The sequence below is a fragment of the Cetorhinus maximus genome, chromosome 2, assembly GCF_964194155.1.
Source record: "Cetorhinus maximus chromosome 2, sCetMax3.hap1.1, whole genome shotgun sequence".
Lineage (NCBI taxonomy): Eukaryota > Metazoa > Chordata > Chondrichthyes > Lamniformes > Cetorhinidae > Cetorhinus > Cetorhinus maximus.
This window is the reverse complement of record NC_135880.1, coordinates 50,482,564-50,503,190: the sequence shown is the minus strand read 5'-3', so window position 1 is coordinate 50,503,190 and position 20,627 is coordinate 50,482,564. Positions and strand designations below refer to the sequence as shown.

At 42.6% G+C, this 20,627-nt stretch overlaps 1 protein-coding gene across 7 annotated transcripts in view; it reads right to left on the bottom strand.

Moving 5' to 3' along the window:
- LOC144694351 (versican core protein-like) overlaps positions 1-20,627 on the bottom strand; it is a 234,779-nt gene that overhangs the window by 154,328 nt on the left and 59,824 nt on the right. For all 7 annotated transcript variants that reach the window (XM_078564656.1, XM_078564648.1, XM_078564664.1 and 4 more), the window contains exon 8: positions 883-4,476. In XM_078564656.1, the coding sequence (XP_078420782.1) occupies positions 883-4,476 (3,594 nt within the window). The remainder of the gene's footprint in view (positions 1-882; positions 4,477-20,627) is intronic.

Below are 20,627 nucleotides of genomic sequence, written 5' to 3'. Positions count from 1 at the left end.
ACTGCAGCCAATTTGCATGCAGCAAAATCCCCTGAACAGCAATGAGATGAGTGACTAGCTATACTATTTTGTTTGGTGATGGAATGAAGTCTCTGTTTTTCTTCAAAGTGACATGAATCCTTTCCATTCATCTGAACAGCCAGACAGAGCCCTGGTTTTGTATTTTTTTTCTGAAAAATGCAACTTCTAATAATGATACATTTGTTCTGTCCTGAACTAACGTGTCAACGTCAATTATCTACTTAGTCCTTCCATGAAGCTTGAATTCATCACCTACAGCGTTAACAGGCAGTGTCCTACTACTGAGTTAAGCTGGTTCTAACACCGTGAATTTAACATTGCCCTATTGCAAGATGGAACATTGCTAATTAAATTAAACCTAGAATATCTCATTCAGCATTTGTGTCTTTTAGAGAAGTTTTGAAATCCACATGAAAAAGATAACCCTAATGAAACCAAAACAATTGCTTCCATCACTCTGCCAACAAGCCACTAGTTTACTGGAATGTAAAGATTATATCTACTATAACAATTATATTTATATATTTAATAACAGAACAACGAAAAAGCCATAGCACTCAGATAGTGGAGTACAAAAACAATTTCAAACCATAATGCCATAAAACCAAACATAGCCTCTATATAATGGCAATGGTAAAATTGGTTTCCAACACTATTAGGTTTCTATCTATTTTGAAAAGCGTCAACCACCACCATACTAATTCTTGGATAAGAGGTTGAGGTTCATCAAAGTCATAATGTCACCAATTGCTAATAAAATTTAAACAACTGACCCTTAATAGATACAATAGATAACCCAACTACAATAAATACATATTTATAGAAATATGTTTTTTAAAAAAACAAATAAAAATAACTTACCTTGGTCGGTTGGTGTTTTCTGCGCTGTAATATTAGCAATTAACTTTTCTTCAATAGTCAGAGGCTTCTGCTGCTCCTTGCTATCTACTGGAGTTGGGGAAGCCGTAGTTGATGATGAAACAGTGGAAAATGTTGAACCTTCCACAGCCTTTTGAGCAGCTTTAGAGTATGCAAGAGAAGGTTTAAAGGTTGTCGATGCCAATTTTGTTCTGGATGATGGTGTGGTGAAATATTCGTCATCGATTTCCGGTTGTGATACTTTGCCAGTCATATCAACCTCCAAGATATCAGGAGGCAGTGTAGCTGATTCACCAATAATTACAGTCTCTTCGGCTGTTGTCTCACCAGGCTCATTTTCAATAATAATCGGAGTTACACTCGTTTCAAAATGCTTAGGTTTCACAGAAGTTTTTAGTTCATGTTCAGTTGTAGAAGTACCTGTACCAGGTCTAATTTCAGCCGATGGAGCTGTGACTTTTGACAACATTTTAGGTACCATTGAGGTTATGTTAATCTGTGCTGTGATGAGGGGTGCAGCAGTTTCTGTTTTAATATCTGTATGTCCTGTGGTTTGATAGCTTGTTATATTTTCTTTCTGTATAGCTGTGGGTTCTTCTGTAGCCTCTGTCTTTTCTATTGAAATGGGTGGGGAAATAAAAACTGATACATTCTGGAAAGTGGAAATTCCTTGTTCCAATTTAGGCATTTCCGTAATTTTAGGCATTTCAGTAATTATTACAGAGCTTACTTTATCAGGGGTCCTCTCAACATCATCTGAAGTGGGGTATTTTACAAAAATGCTTGTTTCAATCTCAGGGGTTAAAATGGTCTCCTGTGTTAAGACAGGGTGGTGGGATGTTACTTGCTCTGGCTCATCCTCAACCTTAGCAGGAAATGTTGATGTTGATGGGGTGGTTGTATGTAATTCACTGCCCTGGCCCAATGTGCTATCTTCCTTGCTCTCATGTTCAACTGTAATCCTTTCAACAGTGCTCATTTCTAGCTTTTCCTGGGGACTTGCCACTGTGGAACTTTCAGTAAGTGATACTGTATTTGAGAGAATAGCTATTGGCGCAACTTTTGTTGCCTCATAATCTAAATGTATTGGTCCTACTGGGTGAGTTTCATCCACAGACACCAATTTAGTTTTTGCTGTTTTCTGTGGATCTATCATTGTAGTAATATGACCTTCACTTTTTGCTTCTGATGTTTGTATTGTTGCAACTATGTCATATGTGTCATTTTTCTCCCCCATTGCTGAGACTCCCGGAGTCTCAAATGTTATTTTCTGATCAAATACAGAGAAGTGAATTTTCTGACTTTCCTCAATAACTTTTGTTTGAGAACTCAGAACAGTGGTGACTGGTTCTGGTGCAAAAGAAGATGTGGACTCATCCTGTGGTAACTGAGTTGTCATATCCACTTTTCTATCAGGTTCAACAGTTGAAACATCTGGTTCCACTTTAGAGCTTGTAACAGTGTGCTCTTTTCCCAACTGGCTTGTGCCATATTCTGGTTCCTTTTCCTTGTATGCATCTGTCTGATGACTTACAGAAGCTACCTGATCGATATATTTTGTGCCATTTTCTGGTTCTCTATCTGCACCTGAGATTGTCTGAATTTCCTGAATCAATGGACCTTCAGTTATGATTAGCTCTCCAAGTCCACTGGGCTCATACGTATTGCTCTCATGTAAATCCTTTATTGTGGAAATCCCCAAAGATAATATATCAGAGATGGTATTTTCCTCTATCTGGTCAGGCTTTGTTGACTGTGCCACTGCCTGAATGACCTTACTTTGATAAGCAGTCAAATCTTCATCCTTGGGGCCTTTACCTACATATTTTGTTGATGAAACTTCCATGATGCTTTCTGGTGTGCTAAGTGTGTGATAAAAAGTGGACGGTAAAGTAAACTGTTGAGGTTCTAAGGTGGCTGATTGGACTGTTGATCTTTCAATTAACTTAGTTGACTCAGTATGAATAGCCTTAATGTCTGTGTCTTCAAAATCTCTGCTGGACACTATTTCTGAAGTAAAGGGTTCAACTTCCAAACGTGGCTCAACCGTATCTATTTTACTGGTGTGTGGTAATGAAACAGAAGTACCTTCAGATTCAGCAAAGCTCACTTTTGTAGGTACAGAGACTGTTGGTTTTATTGTAGAAAAGGCGTATGGTAAAATAGTTTCTGCATCGGCTTTAATGGTCCCTGGCTCAGCTGTTTTTTCTCTTATAGTTCCTGGGGCTACAACAGTACCAGTTACAGGTATAGCAGTTGCTGAGCTGATTTCTGACACAGTTGTTGCCAAGGTAGCTTTTTCAATATGCTTGGTTTCTTTCTCTTCAGTTGTTATGGATTGGATTGTAATGATGCCAATATCTTGTGTGGAAGTACCCACCTCTTTCTTGATGTCCTGTTCTTTCTTTGGTTCAAAACTAAGGTCATCGGTTACCATTGGGGTCAAATCTGTTCCCATATCATGTTCAGCAGACACTGCTTCATGTACCATTGAAACCGGTACTACTGATGACATAATGAATTTCTCATCACCTTTATCTTCTATTTTCTCACCATCTCCAATCTTCACTTCATCCTTTTTTGTCAAATTTAGTTCACTAATGCTATCTCCTGTAACAGTAGCAGTTACAGTTATTTTCTCAGTCTCTTTTTCAGGTTCCAGCTTTTGTCCCTCGACCTCTGAATGAGACACTGAAACGCTCGTGCTGTGTGCTTCTTCGGTTAGTTGCCATTTACCATTGGTTGGCAATGATGTGGTTTCCACTGAAAACATTGTCCTGTCATCCTCTCCCTCCACTGGCTGAGTAATCTCACTTGCGTGTTCTACTGTTATTTTTACAGTATCAATTGTTGTCAGTGTTGTGCTGCTGGTGGGTTCCTTGATCTCTTGTTGTCTAATAGTTTGGGAGTCTTTTTCTGAACTATCCATTCTCACAGTGCTGGCAGCTACAGATAATTTCAGCTTATCATCCTCACCCATTACAATATCCATTTCTGCTAACAATGTGGTTTGTGTGCTAGGTTGAATTTTTTCTTCCTTTTGGGCAGGGGTACTTGTACTTTGAATTTCTTGTGTGATTGATGGTCCAAAGGGGGCAGCTAAAGTCGCTGTCTCTATGACTATATCTGTACTCAGGTCTTCAACATGTCCAACAACACGGCTTTCACTTTCTTCAACTGGAATTTTCACACTGTGTACAACTGCAGGTATCTCAGTTCTTGTACTTTGTTCCACTGATGTTTTTACAGTGGCTTCATCACTAGGCCTTGCTTTAATACTTGGAATTACACTGTGGCTTTGTGTGGAAACTTCATCCCCAAGTCTGCCGATATCAATTTTCACAGGATGAATCTCAGTAGCCACTACAGTACTTGATGTAGGCTCAGTGGCTAAATGAGCACTTATCTGAACTTTTTCTTGAAAAGACTTTGAATCAAGACTCATGCTTTGATTATAACCTTCAACAGCGAATGTGACAGGTGGTTCTACCTTCTGAATAGTCAGATTAGTTGAAGCTTGATGCACTGCCTTTAAGCCCGAAGCTATTTGTGCTGTTGTTTTCTTTACCGGCCTACCTATGAACACATAAAAAGAAAATGTTGGAATTTTGTCAGATTGCTTATTAACAAACCACTTTGGGGTTATATTTTATATTACACAAGACTAACAGTAAAAAATACAAAAACCATTATGTTTTCCATTTAATTCTACAAAAGTATTGTGGAAATTCCTCAGTTTGATCTGGCCAGCTCCTGTGAAATCTTTAGCAGAAGCCCAACACAGTGTTGAGGCTGGAATTCCTGTCAGAATGGTGCAGGTGGGAACTCAAGATGTGCTATTAGTGACATGGACTACTTAGGCCCCATGTAAATTCGGTGACCTCCCCAAATCCACATTCTCTGAAGGGGTACAGTAGCTTAACAATCATTTCACTGGACTAGTACACAGGAGACCTGTGTTGAAATCCCAACATGGCAGCTGGGGAATTAAAAATGCACTTAATTAAATACATCTACAATAAAAATATAGGAACAAAAGGAATAGGAGCAGAAGGCCATTTGGTCCCTTAAGCCTGCTCCACCATTTAACTAGATCATAGCTGATCTTCTACCTCAACTCCCAAAGCACTATCTTAATGTGTTTACTCTCTAGAAATCAATCAATCTCTGTCTTGAACATTCTCAATGACTGAGCCTCCGCAGCCCTCTGGGGTAGAGAACTCCAAAGATTTACCACCCTCTGAGTGAAGAAATTCCTCCTCATCTCAGTTCTAAATGGCCTACCCTTATTCTGAGGCTGTGTCCCCTGGTTCTAGCCCCGCAAACCAGAGGAAACATCCTTTCTGCATCTACCTTGTTGAGCCCTGTAAGAATGCTGTACATTTCAATGAGATCGCCTCTCATTCTTCTAAACTGGAGAGAATACAGGCCCAGTCACATCATTCTCTCCTCATAGGACAATCCCACCATCCCAGGGATCAATCTGGTGAACCTTCATTTCACTCCCTCTATGGCAAGTATATCCTTCCTTATCTAAGGAGACAAAAACTATACGCAATACTTGAGGTGCAATCTCACTAAGGCTCTACACAATTGCAGCAAGACATCTTTACTCTTGTACTTAAATCCCCTTGCATTGAAGGCCAACATACCATTTGCCATCCTAATTGTTTGCTGTACTGCATTTTAGCTTTTAGTAACTCATGAACAAGGACGCCCAGGTCCTTTTGGACATGAACACTTCCCAATCTCTCACCATTTACAAAATACTCTGCATTTCTGTTTTTTCCTGCCAAAGTGGATAACTTCACATTTTTCACATTATATTCCATCTGCCATGTCCCTGCCCACTCACTTAGCCTGTCTAAATCCCCTTGAAGCCTCTTTGCATCCTTCTCACAACTTACATTCCCAATAAGTTTTGTGTTATCAAGCTTGGAAATATTACATTGGGTCCCCACATCCAAATCATTGATATAGAGATTGTGAATAACTGGGGCCCAAGCACTGATCCTTGTGGTACCCCACTAGCCACAGCCTGCCAACCTGAGAATGACCCATTTATTCTTACTCTCTGTTTTCTGCCCATTAACCAATTTTCAATCCATGCCAATATATTACCCCTAATCCATAAGATCTAACTTTGTTTACTAGTCTTTTGTATGGGACCTTATCAAAGGCTTTCTGGAAATCCACATGCACCACATCCACTGGTTCCCCCTTATCTATTCTGCTAGTTACATCCTCAAAAAACTCCAACAGGTTTGTCAAACACGGTTTCCCTTTCATAAATCCATGTTGACTCTGCCCAATCCTACCATTATTTTCTAAATTCCCAGTTATCATATCCTTTATAATAGATTCTAGCATTTTCCCTACCACTGATGTCAGATTAACGAGTCTGTAAGGCCCCATTTTCTCTCTTTCTACTTTCTTAAATAGTGGGGTTATATTTGCTGCATTCCAATCTTAAGGAACTGTTAGGGGAAAATTAAAAATGCCAAAAGAGAATACAGTGAGAATTTACTGAAAAACCCTAAAATCTCCAGGCAGACATGGCTGCTAAACATATTAAGAGATGAACATTGCTCAGCCTTGAGAGTCAGACTGGAAGACACAAGAAAGGACATAAGTTAGATTAGGTGTACTCCCCTCTCACATAGTGAAGGGGCAGATGGTTTTAGCTTAGATATGGGAAGGCATACAATGGACAAAGAGGGGGCTTTGATGAAACACAAACAGCCTTGAGCTGTGAGAATCAAAGTCTTTGCATACGTGTTTTAATTTTGATTGGGTAATATAATTATGTATATATAATTTAGAATAATTGGTTAGCAAAATCACATGTTTATGTACTCAATAGGATAGTTTTAACATGGGACCGGTGTGTCAGTCACCGATTGGATGTATTCAAATGTACTCAAATGTATTGTGATAAGAAAAAGTACAAAAGTAATGAAATGTAATCAATCTGGGAGCTGGGTCTTCATTCTTAGGAATGATTGCGGCTCCCTTGCTTGAATAAAACCGGTGAAAGGAAGCCTGAGTCTCTGTGGTTGCTGTGTGATCGGGGATTGTAATTTCTCCTCTGCAACTGGCCTCTGTGGTACTTGCTGGATTGGAGGGAGTACCTTTTTCAATTGGCGCAGTCGGCAGGATTTGCCCAGACCTCTGTGAAGGTGGAACAATGATCTGGTGAGTATTTTCTTTTTGAAAGATACTCTCCAGTTGTTTGCGTCAGACTAGAATGGAGGTCTAATAGGACGGATCCAAATGTTTCGGCCAGGGAGACTCAGGTGGACAGTTGAGGCGAGTGAGCCTCGTGGAGATGGAGTGTCTCGGGGGAACTGTGGGTCCCTGTTTAAGTTGGGGCGAGTGAGCCTCGTGGAGACGGAGTGTCTCGGGGGAACTGTGGGCCCCTGTTTAAGTTGGGGCGAATGAGCCTCGTGGAGACGGAGTGTCTCGGGGGAACTGTGGGTCCCTGTTTAATGTGTGAATGTGAGTATGACTGAGAAGGATGAACTTGAGTTTGTTGCAGAATGGGGAGGTGAAGGAAACATGTCCCTTCACCTCGCCAGGAAGCATAGAAAGCTGATCAGCAAAATGAAACAACAAGGATAGCGGCCGAGTGACCCACCGTTACGCTTCAAGGAGTGGTGGAAGCTCAGACTAACGATAAAACTGATAAAGCTACAATACTCATTATGAGTCTGTATCTGCAACAAACTAAACTAATACAGAAATATCTCGGTCAAGTTGCGCCAATCGCAGTGGCAGGGGACCTGAAATGCCCCCTACTGAATTTTTGTAACTTAAAAGAAAGGAATTGATCTAAGTTTCAAGAGCTGTTTGTGCTGAGGAGAGAGAGAGAGAGAGAGAGAGAAAGGGGGTACCCCTAGGGGGTTAATGAGCAATGACAGGCATCAACAGAGAAAATGTGAGCTTCAGTCAGTTTGATTGTCCCTATAGGTGGAGCCTCCAAGATCCCTTTATCCCCCCCACTGCTACTTGAAGCTTCGTTTAGAGTTAAGTTCAATATTATAGGAATATAAATACATACCTTTATATATATGTTTGTTTGTGTGCAAGGAAGCATTTGTATGTGAGCTTTAATGTGTTTTCGTCCCTAAATTGTCATTTGTGTGTGTAGTTCAGCACTTTAGAGTCAAAAGCCCTGTGTTAGATTAAAGGAAAAGTATACTCAAACATTCCAAAGTTGAGTATAATGTTTGAGTTGAGATTTCTGGCAAAAATCGCAATTTGAAGGTATTGTAAAGATAAAACAGGGCTTGCCTTTGTTTGAGATGAGCCAACCCTTGTACCACCCCCTTGCAGACTAGTAGGGAATAACCCTCATCACCAGCTTCCAGGCTGATTGGGATTGATACATACGAGTTGGTATTCTAAATTCTGAGGGAAAAAAAAATTACCTGAAATTCATAAGGATTCTAGGAAAACCAAAAGACATAAACACATGGTCCAGGTAGTTCCAATGGATAAAAGGGGTTTTTTTTTGAAGAGATGAATTAAATATTAAAGGAAATCTGCATTCCAAAAGCACTGTAATTTGAATTTGGGACAATCTTGAGATGTAAATTGCATTGTAATTTAACAGATTACTTTTGAATAATGAGGATGCTATCCAAAGATAAAGAATGTGTCGATAAACATATGGGACTTCTAATCTGGATACAAATCATTACACATGAAAAAGAGGCTGTTTTAATATTGATAGTGGACATTACAGTTCTTACAAAGTTTAAAAATTTGAGGTTTGGTTCTTGATGAAGTTCTCAAAAGAGAATTTTTATTTTAAAAGGCTTTTGACAACAATTGACACTAATTCAATGCTGCAAGCTTTTGTATTTGTAAGTCTGTTCCCAAAATGTGAAGTTAAGCTCAAGATCTTGACAAAGTTTGGCAGAAATCCAATTTTTGGCTGAGTTAATGAATCTAGGATAATGCTGCTAAAAAAGTCAGACATAATTTAGTGGGTTACCTTGAGACAATAAGATGTTGTTTGAGCAGAAGGAAGCAAAACATGTCAATGCCTGATTTCTGTTTTAAAACTGTTATGAGAATACTTTGTTGGACTGTAAAGTCTCTCCAGACAACCTAAACAAGATAAGATGGTAGCTATTGCATGTGTAAAGTGGTATGAGGAAGGGATTAAGGGTAGAAGAAAGAGATAGGGAAAGAGGACACCATAATGTACAAACTATTTTAAGGGAACTGAATTTGATAATCTGGCCATCAACTGAGACATTGGAACCGCACAGGGGAAGATAAGCAAAGACCTAGAGACAGAGATCCCCGTTGACATGGAATAGTTAATATGGCCTAAAGAGTAAGGAAACATTTTAAACGATCAAGACAATAGAGAAACTGACCTCAAGAGAATCTTAGGATGATCGTGGTCAGAAAAAAACCCATAAAAAAGCCTTAGAGGTAAAACTATTCGGAATCTGTGGTTGAGGCAATTGAAGGGTAAGGAGAAATAATACTTAACAACAATTTACCACAAGATGGATACAGGTAAAGGGAAAGTTGGGAAAAGGCTAAAAGATTACTGACTATATTAATGTGCCTGCGAGCTACGAAGAGTAAGACAGCAGGATTAATACATTGCTGACAGGCAGAGTTAAGCGGCTCCCAGAGAGAACTGCCACTGGAAGTGAAGATAGTGAGCCATTGAAAGATAGGATAAGAAGGTGCATTGTAGAGTTGTGTAGACAGCTTAAGGAATTTTGAAGTCTGACATGAGACAGCAGCAGGAGACAGTAAACTGGAAGGAGTGGGGTGCCTACTCAGATGGATTCAGATCAGGGAATTCATGCCACAGGGAGAGTCATTAAAGAAATGTGTAATCTTATGGAGATTAAACAGAAATTCCATATTCCTTACCACCCCCAGAGTTCAGGGATGGTGGAAAGGACGAATCGAACTTTAAAAACATCTATAGCCAAAGCAATTCAGGAGACAGGGAACAGCTGGGCCACAGTATTGCCCAATATTCTGATGCGCCTTAGGGCAACACCAAATAGGACTGCCAAGTTCACCCCATTGAACTGATAACAGGAAGGGCCATGCAATTACCCAAAGGCATTATAGTAGGAGGAAGAGGTGTACGGCCACGGAAAGGAAGAATTCAGGACTACGTAAGGGAATTAAGTAAGCAATTACATGAGTTAAGAAAGGAAGTTTGGGACTGACAGCTGACTAAGGAAACAGGCAAATCCAAATACCAACAACGGACCCCGCAACTGAGGAATAAGGTGATGGTCAAGGTGAGCCCTGAGCGAACAGGGTTTGCCCCAGGTGGCATGGACCATATGAGGTAATTATGACAGGTGATACATGCGTACTTGTAGATATGAAAATGGGAAATAAATTGAGGCAGTTAAAGATATATGATGAATCGCCAAGCGGTAACCCGGACAATGGGAGCCAATGTTAATGTTTCTACAGGTCCGTGATCCCGGCTATGGGCGTGTCAATGCTGGCATGGGAAGCACCAATGGTCAAAGTCAATAATGACATCTGCCTTCACCCTGGGCAGTACTTACTACTTCCCCAAGGAGGAAGTGGGGAATGGATAAGAAAGGCCAACACCTGGATTACGGATCAAGTCACTACACGGACACATCAAATGAACAATTGGGAACAGGACCCTCACGTGCGATCATACAAAGAGTTGTAAGAGTACTTTACATTTAACAGCACCAGGGCAGCTAGTTCGATTGACACCGCTTGAGTGTAACAATGGGAATTTCACGGGATGGTGGTACTTACCCAAGGGTAAGGACAATGATGAACGTACACGCCCCTTACAATAGAACTGGACTGGGTTGGTGGAATGTGGGATGTACCAGTTTTTCATCAACAAGCATTTGAATGTATCAAGAGATTAATATGACTGCCAGATGGACAGACCTACCTCCCTTTGTTTGGGAACCGGGTCTTGAGGGACAATATTGTCAAGAAACATGTAAATATGTAATAGATAGGCATGATTGTTATGATACGCAATGTTTTACTTTAACTATGTGTGGATATCAAAGACTCACTCAATGTCCAGATGTAGTAAGTCCCCCATAGATGGGATAGCCAGGATAGGACAGTTGAAACCACTACTACATGATGTAACTATGGTCTCCATGGAAGTGACATATAATATCTCAGGACTCTTGTCAGTATTGCATATGACTTGTCACAAACACCAGGATTCCATAAAATGGGCTAGAAGCCAATTGAAGAGGACAGTCAATGACTACAAATTTCGAATCGTTCTGGGAATTAAAGCAAAAGCACAGGCTAGGCTAAAAAGAAGTACACTAGGAGACATCGGAGGGCTATTCGGGAGTGCCAATTCCATGCTTAATTCAGGTCAGATCTATGACTTAAATGATTATGCTTCCTGGGTGGCTGCTGAGACCGCCCAAGGACTGCACTACAGTGCGCATGGGACAGGATTTGCCCTAACATCCGTGGAGCTTCAAGGAGAAGTTCTGCTACAGATCCTTAGGCAGACTGCAGATGGGATAACAGACACAGCCAATCGCATGCCACAGGGAGGGCACGTGATATGCTAGCACGAGATCTAATTGATGGGGTAAAATCCGACATTGAAGATATCAGGTTCAGGACAATTCCCAAACAGATGTTCGAGTCAGTCTCCCAATTAAACCTCGTAAATTTACACGGAGCAGCAGGAATTGGTAATTATGCAACCTTAAGGTGGAGGAGAGGGTGGAGTTATAAAATTTATCATTCCCCAAGAACATTATCCAAATGGGGCTTTCCTGAACAGCTTTAGGTTCGAATCCCTAGGAGTAGATAAAGGGGGGATGGTATTCCACGTAAGGTTACGTGGATATATACCCTATGTAAAAGACATGGTACTGATGAGTACTAGAGACTGTTGTTCAGAATCAAGAAATTACATTGTGTGCTCATGCCAAATGCTGGAGGTATTTACAAACACAAGCAAAGTTACATTCACCGCTTTACCGATTCAGGAAGCATTTAAGGCAATTCAGGTATCCTCAACTCAATGGTGCTTCATGACCAGCGAGGCTGAATTCCTTTATGGGGACTTACTTTGTGCTAGCAACTTGCGTTTCTGCCTACAGGTGACCGATCCATTTACTACAGGAGACTTCCATTTGCCAGGCAGAGCCACAGGATGCTTGTTTAGCCCTTGGTGGGATGACACATTGTTCACTGATCAAACTCCTGTCAGAATAGTACGCCTAGTCATGCAGGAAGCCACAAGAATAGCTCAATCGTATGTAGAAGCTTCTAGAGAGAAAATCGCGAGGAGGAGTGCGCAAGTGGATTTAGCCACCCAACCAGCCACGAGGTTAGCTCAATCAGCTACTTCCTATGCTACGGCCGGAAGATTGATGAATTGGTGGGAGATTGTTAGAATGGGTATGACGATAGCCACAGGAATTAGGCTCTTATGGGCTATCGGACTCTGCTACTACCAACGTAAAACCTGGAAAGGGACTCTCCAGGCACAGGCAGCAACAGACCAAAGGTATGCTTCAGTTCTCCGACCTATGCATACTTCAAGGGGGAGGACAGAAAAAGGGAAAGTTATGTTATACAACCAGGTGGTTTAGGATTTCTCTGGTGGTCTGGACGACTGGCCACCCGAAGGACCAGAAGAGGAATTCTCAGCTTAAGGTGTGGCCAGCTTGGGCTTTGCCAAGGGCCAAAAGGGGACTGTTAGGGGAAAATTAAAAATGCTAAAAGAGAACACAGTAAGAATTTACTGAAAAACCCTAAAATCTCCAGGCAGACATGGCTGCTAAACATATTAAGAGTTGAAGATTACCAGATGAACATTGCACAGCCTTGAGAGTCAGACTGGAAGACACAAGAAAGAACATAAGTTAGATTAGGTGTACTCCCCTCTCACATAGGGAAGGGGCAGATGGTTTTAGCTTAGATATGGGAAGACATACAATGGACAAAGAGGGGGCTTTGATGAAACACAAACAGTCTTGAGCTGTGAGAATCAAGGTCTTTGCATACGTGTTTTAATTTTGATTGGATAATATCATTATCTATACATCCTTCAGAATAACTGGTCAGCAAAATCACATGTTTATGTACTCAATAGGATAGTGTTGACATGGGACCTGTGTGTCGGTTACCGATTGGATGTATTCAAATGTACTCAAATGCATTGTGATAAGAAAAAGTACAGAAGTAATGAAATGTAATTAATCTGGGAGCTGGCTCTTCATTCTTATGAATGATTGCGGCTCCCTTGCGTATGCTTGAAAAAAATCGCTTAAAGGAAGCCTGAGTCTCTGTGGTCGCTGTGTGATCGGGGATTGTAATTTCTCCTCTTCAACTGGCCTCTGTGTTAGTTGCTGGACTGGAGGGAGTATCTTCTTCAATGGTACCATTCCAGAATCTATCGAATTTTGGAAGATGATCATTAATGCATCCACTACCTCTCCAGCCACCTCTTTCATCACTCTGGAGTGTAGATCATCAGGTCCAGAAGATTTATCAACTTTCAGTCTCATTAATTTCTCCAGTATGACTAGTAGTCTCATATTCTACTTCTCTTTTTTTAAATCAGTTTCTTGGTCCTCCTTTGCTGAATACTTATAAGTTCCCAATCAGGCTTACTACATTTTTTGGCAACTTTATAATTCTCTTCCTTTGATCTAATACAATTTTTCACTTCTCTTCTCAGCCATTCTCTTCTCTTCTCAGATCATTTTTCTTGGTGTGTTTTGTGTCTCAAAGGAAGATATATTTATTGTAAACCATATATTAATTCTTTAAATGCTAGCTATTACCTGTCTACTGTCATATCTTTTAATGTAGTCTCCCAAGCTACTGCAGTCAACTTGCCCCTCATACCTTCGTAGTCTCCTTTGTTTAGATTTAAGACCCTAGTTTCAGATGAACTACATCACTTTCAAACTTAATGGAAAACTCTACCATATTATGGTCACTCTTCCCTAAAGGCTCCTTTACAACGAGATTATTAATTAGCCCTTTCTCATTGCATAATACTAGATCTAAAATAGCCCATTCCCTAGTTAGTTCCTCAAAAAGCTGTTCTAGAAAGTCATATTGTGTATATAGTCCAGAAATTCATCCTCCACAACATTAGTGCTAATTTAGTTTACCCAATCTATATGCAGATTGAAGTCCCCCATGATTACTGTATTACCCTTGTTACATTCACCTCTAATTTCCTGATTTATACTGTGCCCTATATTACCATTACTGTTAGTTGGCCTACAAATAACTCCTACCAATATTTGCTGCCCCTTGCTGTTTCTGAGCTCCACCCAAACTGATTCTACATCTTAATCTACTGATCTAAGATCATCTCTCACTAATGTACTGATCTCATCCTTTGTTAACAGCACTACCCTACCTCCTTTTCCTTTTTGCCTATCCTTCCTAAATGTGAAAACCCTTGAACATTCAGTTCCCAGCTTTGGTCACTCTGTAGCCATGTCTCCCTAATAGCAAATAGATGATACCCATTTACTGCTATTTGTGCCATCAATTCATATACTTTGTTGTGAATGTTGCATGCATTCAGGTAGAGTGTCTTTAGTTTTGCCCTTTTAACATTTTTCAGTATTTTGACCCTATTTGTTGCTGGCCTTTGTTTCCGCTGTCTTCCAATTTCGCTTGCTACTTTTCTTCCTACCATTACCAGCTTGGTTTCTCTCCTATCTGAATTCCTCTCTGGTTCTTATCCCCCTGCCAAGCTAGTTTAAACCATCCCCAACTGCACTGGTAAATCTCCCAGCAAGGATATTGGTCCCAGTCCTGCAAAGGTGCAACCCATCTGCCTTGAACCAGCCTCACCTGCCCCAGAACCATTCCCAGTGCCTCAGAAATCTAAGCCCTCTCTCCTTCACCATCTCTCCAGACATGCGTTCACTTGCTCTACCTTCCTATTTCTATACTCACTAGTACATGGCACGTGGAGTAACCCTGAGATTACTGCCTTTGAAGTCCTGCCTTTTAATCTGTTTCCTGCTTTCATCTGAAAGAAATCACTTTCAGGACCTCATCCCTCTTTCTAACTGTGTCGTTGGTACCAATATGGGCTACAACCTCTGGCTGTTCACCTTCCCCCATAAGAATGTCCTGCAGCCACTCAGTGACCTCCTTGACCTTGGCACCAGGGACGAAATTTGCAAGCCGCAGAAATGCACATCTGTTCCCTTAAATATTGAATCCCCTACCCTTATTGCTCTTCTACTCTTCTTCCTCCTCTCCTGTGCAGTTGAGCCACCCATGGCGCCACACACCTGGCTCTAGCTGCATTTCTCTAAGGAATCATCATCCTCATCAGTATCCAAAACAGAAAACTGGTTAGTGAGTGAGATAGGCTCAAGGAACTCCTGCACAACCTGCCTGGCCCTCCTGGACTGCCTGGCAGTCACCCATTCCCTCTCTGCCTGTACTCTCTTAACCTGCAGTGTGACAACCTCCCTAAACGTGCTATCCACTTAGTTCTCAGCAGCACAGCTGCGCCAGATTGACTCCAGCCATCACTTGAGTCCTGAAACCTGGAGCTCAATTTTCTGCAGCTAGTGAGACTTCCTGCACATGTGGTCATCTAAGCTACATGAAATGTCCGTCACTTTCCATATATTACAGGATGGCATTCCATGTGGCCAAGCTGCCCTGTCATGTCTACACTTTTCTTTACAGGCTATTTATTATAAATCTGGAAACTAAAAAGCTAGACCCTACTGTTCCTAATAAGATTTACTACTATGAATAAAACCTAATTATTATTACTAAAATACCCAAGGTTTGAATAATAAATGAGCAAAATACTCACCAACCAATTACTTACCTGTTTCCTGTGACATCACATTTTGAATTTTTTCAGAACGCAGCCGGTCCACAGATTGAGCCGCCGATCTCCACACTCTTCTAAACTCAAAGTTAAGGTAGCTACTTACATGAACAGCATATCTTCCCTCACCAAATCCTGCGACTCTGTGACTAACTGCACTCAGTGACCAGCTGCTGTTTTCGTGCTTGCTTACTTCCTGTTTTTGTGTTTGATTACTTTCATCAGTAAGAGTGGCCATGAAGCTACAGGATTATCGAAAAACCATGTGGTTCACTACTCACTACCGTGCTTTAGAGAAGGAAATCTGTTGTTCATACCCAAGCCTATCTGGTGACTCCAGACCCACAGCAATGTTGGGTGTGGGTTGCTTGGGGGGTGGGGGCGAGGTGTTGACTCTCAGCTGCTCTCTGAAATGTCCTCGCCAGCCACTCGGTTGTATAAGGATGGGCCATAAGTGCTGGCCTTGCCAATGATGCCCACATTCTGTGAGCTAATGAAAAAAGAGTGATCCTATTTCGATTGCTGGGATCATATGGAAATTTAGGCCCCTAAGTGCTGCTTAATCAGTCTCCTAATTCCTAATAAATTTGAAATTCCTAAATTAAAATGTGCCTATGATAGGTCCTAGGTAAATATGTTTCATGCCAGAAAAAAAGGACTTCCAACATCAATCCATCATGTCAGGAACAAGAACAGGAAGCATATCTGTTGTATAGTCATGGTACTGACTTCTGCTTTTTTCACCCAGTAACTCACTTTGCAATTTGCAGGGATCAAAGCCAAACACTTTAGAGGTCAACATAGTAAGCATACAAAGCCAAACACTCCCAGTTATTCACAACTGTCACTTGAATAAACATATAGGGCTGAATTTTCCCTGAACAGCCTCTGATTCTCTCGCCATGCTGTTACCTCACCATTTCCTCACTCTGCGCGCCATATTTAAACTACGGCCACGCGCACAGTTCTCAGTGCTTGCAGCCCAGGACTGCTCCAGTGAAGGCATGACCTCAAAAGCCAAGAAGAGTGCAGCCCCCAGATTCAGGGACGTGAACCTGGAATGGCTTTTGAATACCATGGAGATCCACCATGATGTCCTCTACCCCCACTCTGACTGCAGGAGGTCCAGCAATCTCACCACTCCAGCTTGGGAAGCGGTGGCAGTGGTGGTCAGTGCCAACGCTGCACAGAAACAGTCAGCCATCCAATGATCTCATCCATGCTGCCCATTTAAATCAACCATCTCATTGCTCTAAACTCACACACTCACAAGCCCATCACACATTCACTGGTGCTTCACCCATTGCCAGCTCAAGGGACACCACCACTCACTCTCTCACCGACACCCTCACATCCCCATCTGGCCTCATCTCCTCTGGAGATTGCCTCCTCATCCTGTCCATGGCTCTACTCAGCGCACACAAACGCCTGGCATCCTTCTCATCTGCCCTGGCACATGCCTTGCTCACACTCTCTCCATCTGTCTTTATGCAGGTCAAGGCCACACAGAATAAAAGGGAGAGGTCCCAGACCCGGGGTAGAGTACCGGACATCAAGGTCCTCACTGCCTTTGAAAATCATGCAATTAAACTGCCAGAGAGGACGTGGACTGTTCCTGCAGTGACTGTGTGGTCGGCGGCAAACACCCACCTGCACCAGATCATCCTTCACTCAATGTTACTGTGAATTCTCTCTCCTGTTTTTCACCCAGCTGCCATGCATTAATTATCTCTGCTTTCTTTCATAGGCAGCTCTGCCAAGTGCCTGACACCCTCAGCCAGCCAGGTCCTCAGCTCCAGTTAAGAAGACGCCTCGGATGGGGAATTAGAAATCAGCATCCTCGAAGACCCATCACAGCACTCACCTACACCCTCCACTAGTGCAAAGACACACACCCTGGTGGGACCGAGATCTAGAACAGGATTGGGGTCACAATCCGGCGAGCACAGCGCACAATCTGCTCCACAGCAGGTGGAGGCAGGGATATCTGAGATTGTCGGCACTCAGAAGACTAGCGGAGGCAAGGAATCTGTTGAGTCCAAGTCAGGTGACGAGCCTTTGGACTCGGTCCTAAATCAGTTGGTGGAGCTGCAGCAACAATCACGGGAACATCGAGAAGGCTGCACTCCTCAGACCGCAAGGCATAATGGAAGATTCCGTCCACCTTCAGTCCGAGGTGAGAATGTCATCACGCCAACGCATGGAGGTCAACACTGGTAGGATGGCGGCTGCCATGGAGACCTTGGTTGGCCTCCAACAGTGTCAATGCGAGAGGGGTGCAGGGCAGCTCAATCTCACTCCAACTGTCTCTTCTCCTCAAGGAGTCAGCCAGGGCCCTCGGGCGCCCATAGGGAGGACGACCAGCAGTGGGCACCCAGGAACCATCCACCCAGGTGACTCCAGGAGTGTCCAGTCAATCAAAATCCCCTTTTCCTATGACCCCGTTATCTCCAGCTCCACAGTCCAAGGACGGTGGACCTGCCCCACAGCAGGACACCCAAACCAGGCCAGGGTCCTTCAGGTCTCAGCCCTCCACAGAGGATGCCCGCCAAGGTCGTCACAGACAAAAAGGCATCGCAGTCAGCAGGCTGCCTCCACCTCCACTGTGGATGTCAGGATACACCCAGACATAGTGTTAGATTTAGGGAAGCCAAATACTATTAGGAACACAATGGTGGCACGGGTGTTCACAATATGTATATAATGTGCACAGCTTTAAATGCAGTCACACCCATTCCACACCTCCTTTTGTGTATGCCTCCTTTTCATGACAAGATGTGTTGCAGTCAATCAGGTGACATGCCATGGGCCCTCCCCCCACTTAACACAGCTGTCACTATCATGGGCATCTCGTCTATGTAGTCTGCTTCCATTTCACCACAGTGTCTGGCCATTTTCAGATTATTTCTGACATCAGAGGTGCCTCATCCTCAATTTTAAGCGTGCTTGTGCAAGGCTCATCCTTCACATGCTTTGCAGGATCATGTAATGTTCACTCGTGGCTGTGACATAAAGGCAGAGGTGTTCTCCCCTCCAGTGTGCGTGATTGAAAGGTGAAGGTGTAGTGTTGAAGGACAGATGTGTTAACACATGGAGAAGGGTCATATATTCTGGAACTCAATGTACTCTGTCTCTGCCAGGGCTTTCACGCTATAAGCCCAGACTCAAAGCTCATGTGTGCTCCAGTATGGCAACTGTATTTGCAATTTTCTGACTGTACATCTAATAAGTTGACCAATAAGTGCGAGCTCATTGCCACTTCAAGTTGATGAAACTCTGGCCCTCTCAGCATTACTATTATCCTGGCACTTGAATCTACAGCCCTGAGCATCTCTCACCGTGTAGTTGTCTGTTTCACAGCCAAAAGACTCTCATCTCAATGTACAGATGCAGCACTGTGCCTCCCCTCACATGAACACTGGCCGAGAAAACTGATGCTAATTCCAAATGGTCATACCTGGCAGGCAATGGAGCCTTTGAGCATAATCCGGACGTGCACATTGTTACTTCACACAATGCTGCCAGATCAACTTGGACCTTCCCTGTGTCAGTATGGAACACCCCTCATCGTTGTCAAGGAAGTTAATGTCAAAGACCTCTCAGTCCTCCCTTGTATCACTTGATTCCATTGTTTTTGTGGTGGAAATCCATTTGTTAGCCCATGGACATTCAGAGATGGAAATGCATATGCCCTATGTGCATCTCAGCCTTCATCAACTTGAGGCCACTTACACAGTTCATCATGTACCCTCAAACATACCCTGGGATATCCCCTTCCCTAGTACAGCCCTAGCCCTGCAGCCTCTTCCCTTGCCTGAGGCCACATCCCACCCACTCCGCTCCTTCCTCAAGCAAGCCCTAGCCCTGCAGCCGTTGAGAAGCCACCGCTGCCTTACTGCTGGTGTGGTAGGTAGAGACTTGCCCGTGAGCCTCCCAAAAGCGATGTGGTGTTGCCTGTGAAGCCTGGCGGTGAGTGAGTGCTGCCCGAAGCAAGGTAGGCAAACAAACCTCGAAGTCACAAGCAGAGTACAGGCCACCAGGTGCACGTCAGTTACGTACCACTGTGAAACACGTCAGCATGACCGCACACGGATATGACCTCATGATCCAGCGTGGGGTCGGGGGAGGGGGAGGGATGATTCTGGCCAGCAGGACTTAAAATAAGATGCTAATACATGGATGGGTGGAACGGACGATTGCAAACTGGTTTTGTGATGACAACATGAAATTGATTTTTGCAATCTGCTGCTATTTTCCGCTCACGCCCACTGTGAATGGGGCCAGAAAATCCTAGCCATAGGGTTTCAATTACACGTAAATGGGATTTACCCCAAAGTTTCACCAGCACTTTGGAAATAGTCAGAATAAACTCACCTCACAAAATATTTTCAAAATGGGTTACATGTTAAATTTTAATTTTCTCTTTATAAATTAATAACCTTCATTTCGGATCTGTCTGCAAGCAAAGGAGTCCATTATGGAGCACTGCAATCCTGAATATACCTTGCTGGTCTGCATGATTATTTTTAAAGCTGTTTGGCAACAAGGCAGAGTGAAGCCCATTCTAAGAACCCAGGTCCTAGCCACGCTAAAGGGTAGGCTGATAGACAGCAGCAGGTAAAAGAAACACATCTTTAAGTGATTTTTATTCATAAGTAATGAGATTTTGTAAACAGGGATTATTTTGAAACGTGCTTCAGAATGTAATTTTTGGTTGAATAATTGTAAATCTTTACGGCTCTACAATGAGACTTTGGCAGCTTTGACAGTACAGTGAAATAAATTTTGCATTAATGTGTTTCTATTAAAAACATGGGGATGAATCACCCGTGAACATTTCCTTAATGATAATGATTAGTTTTCA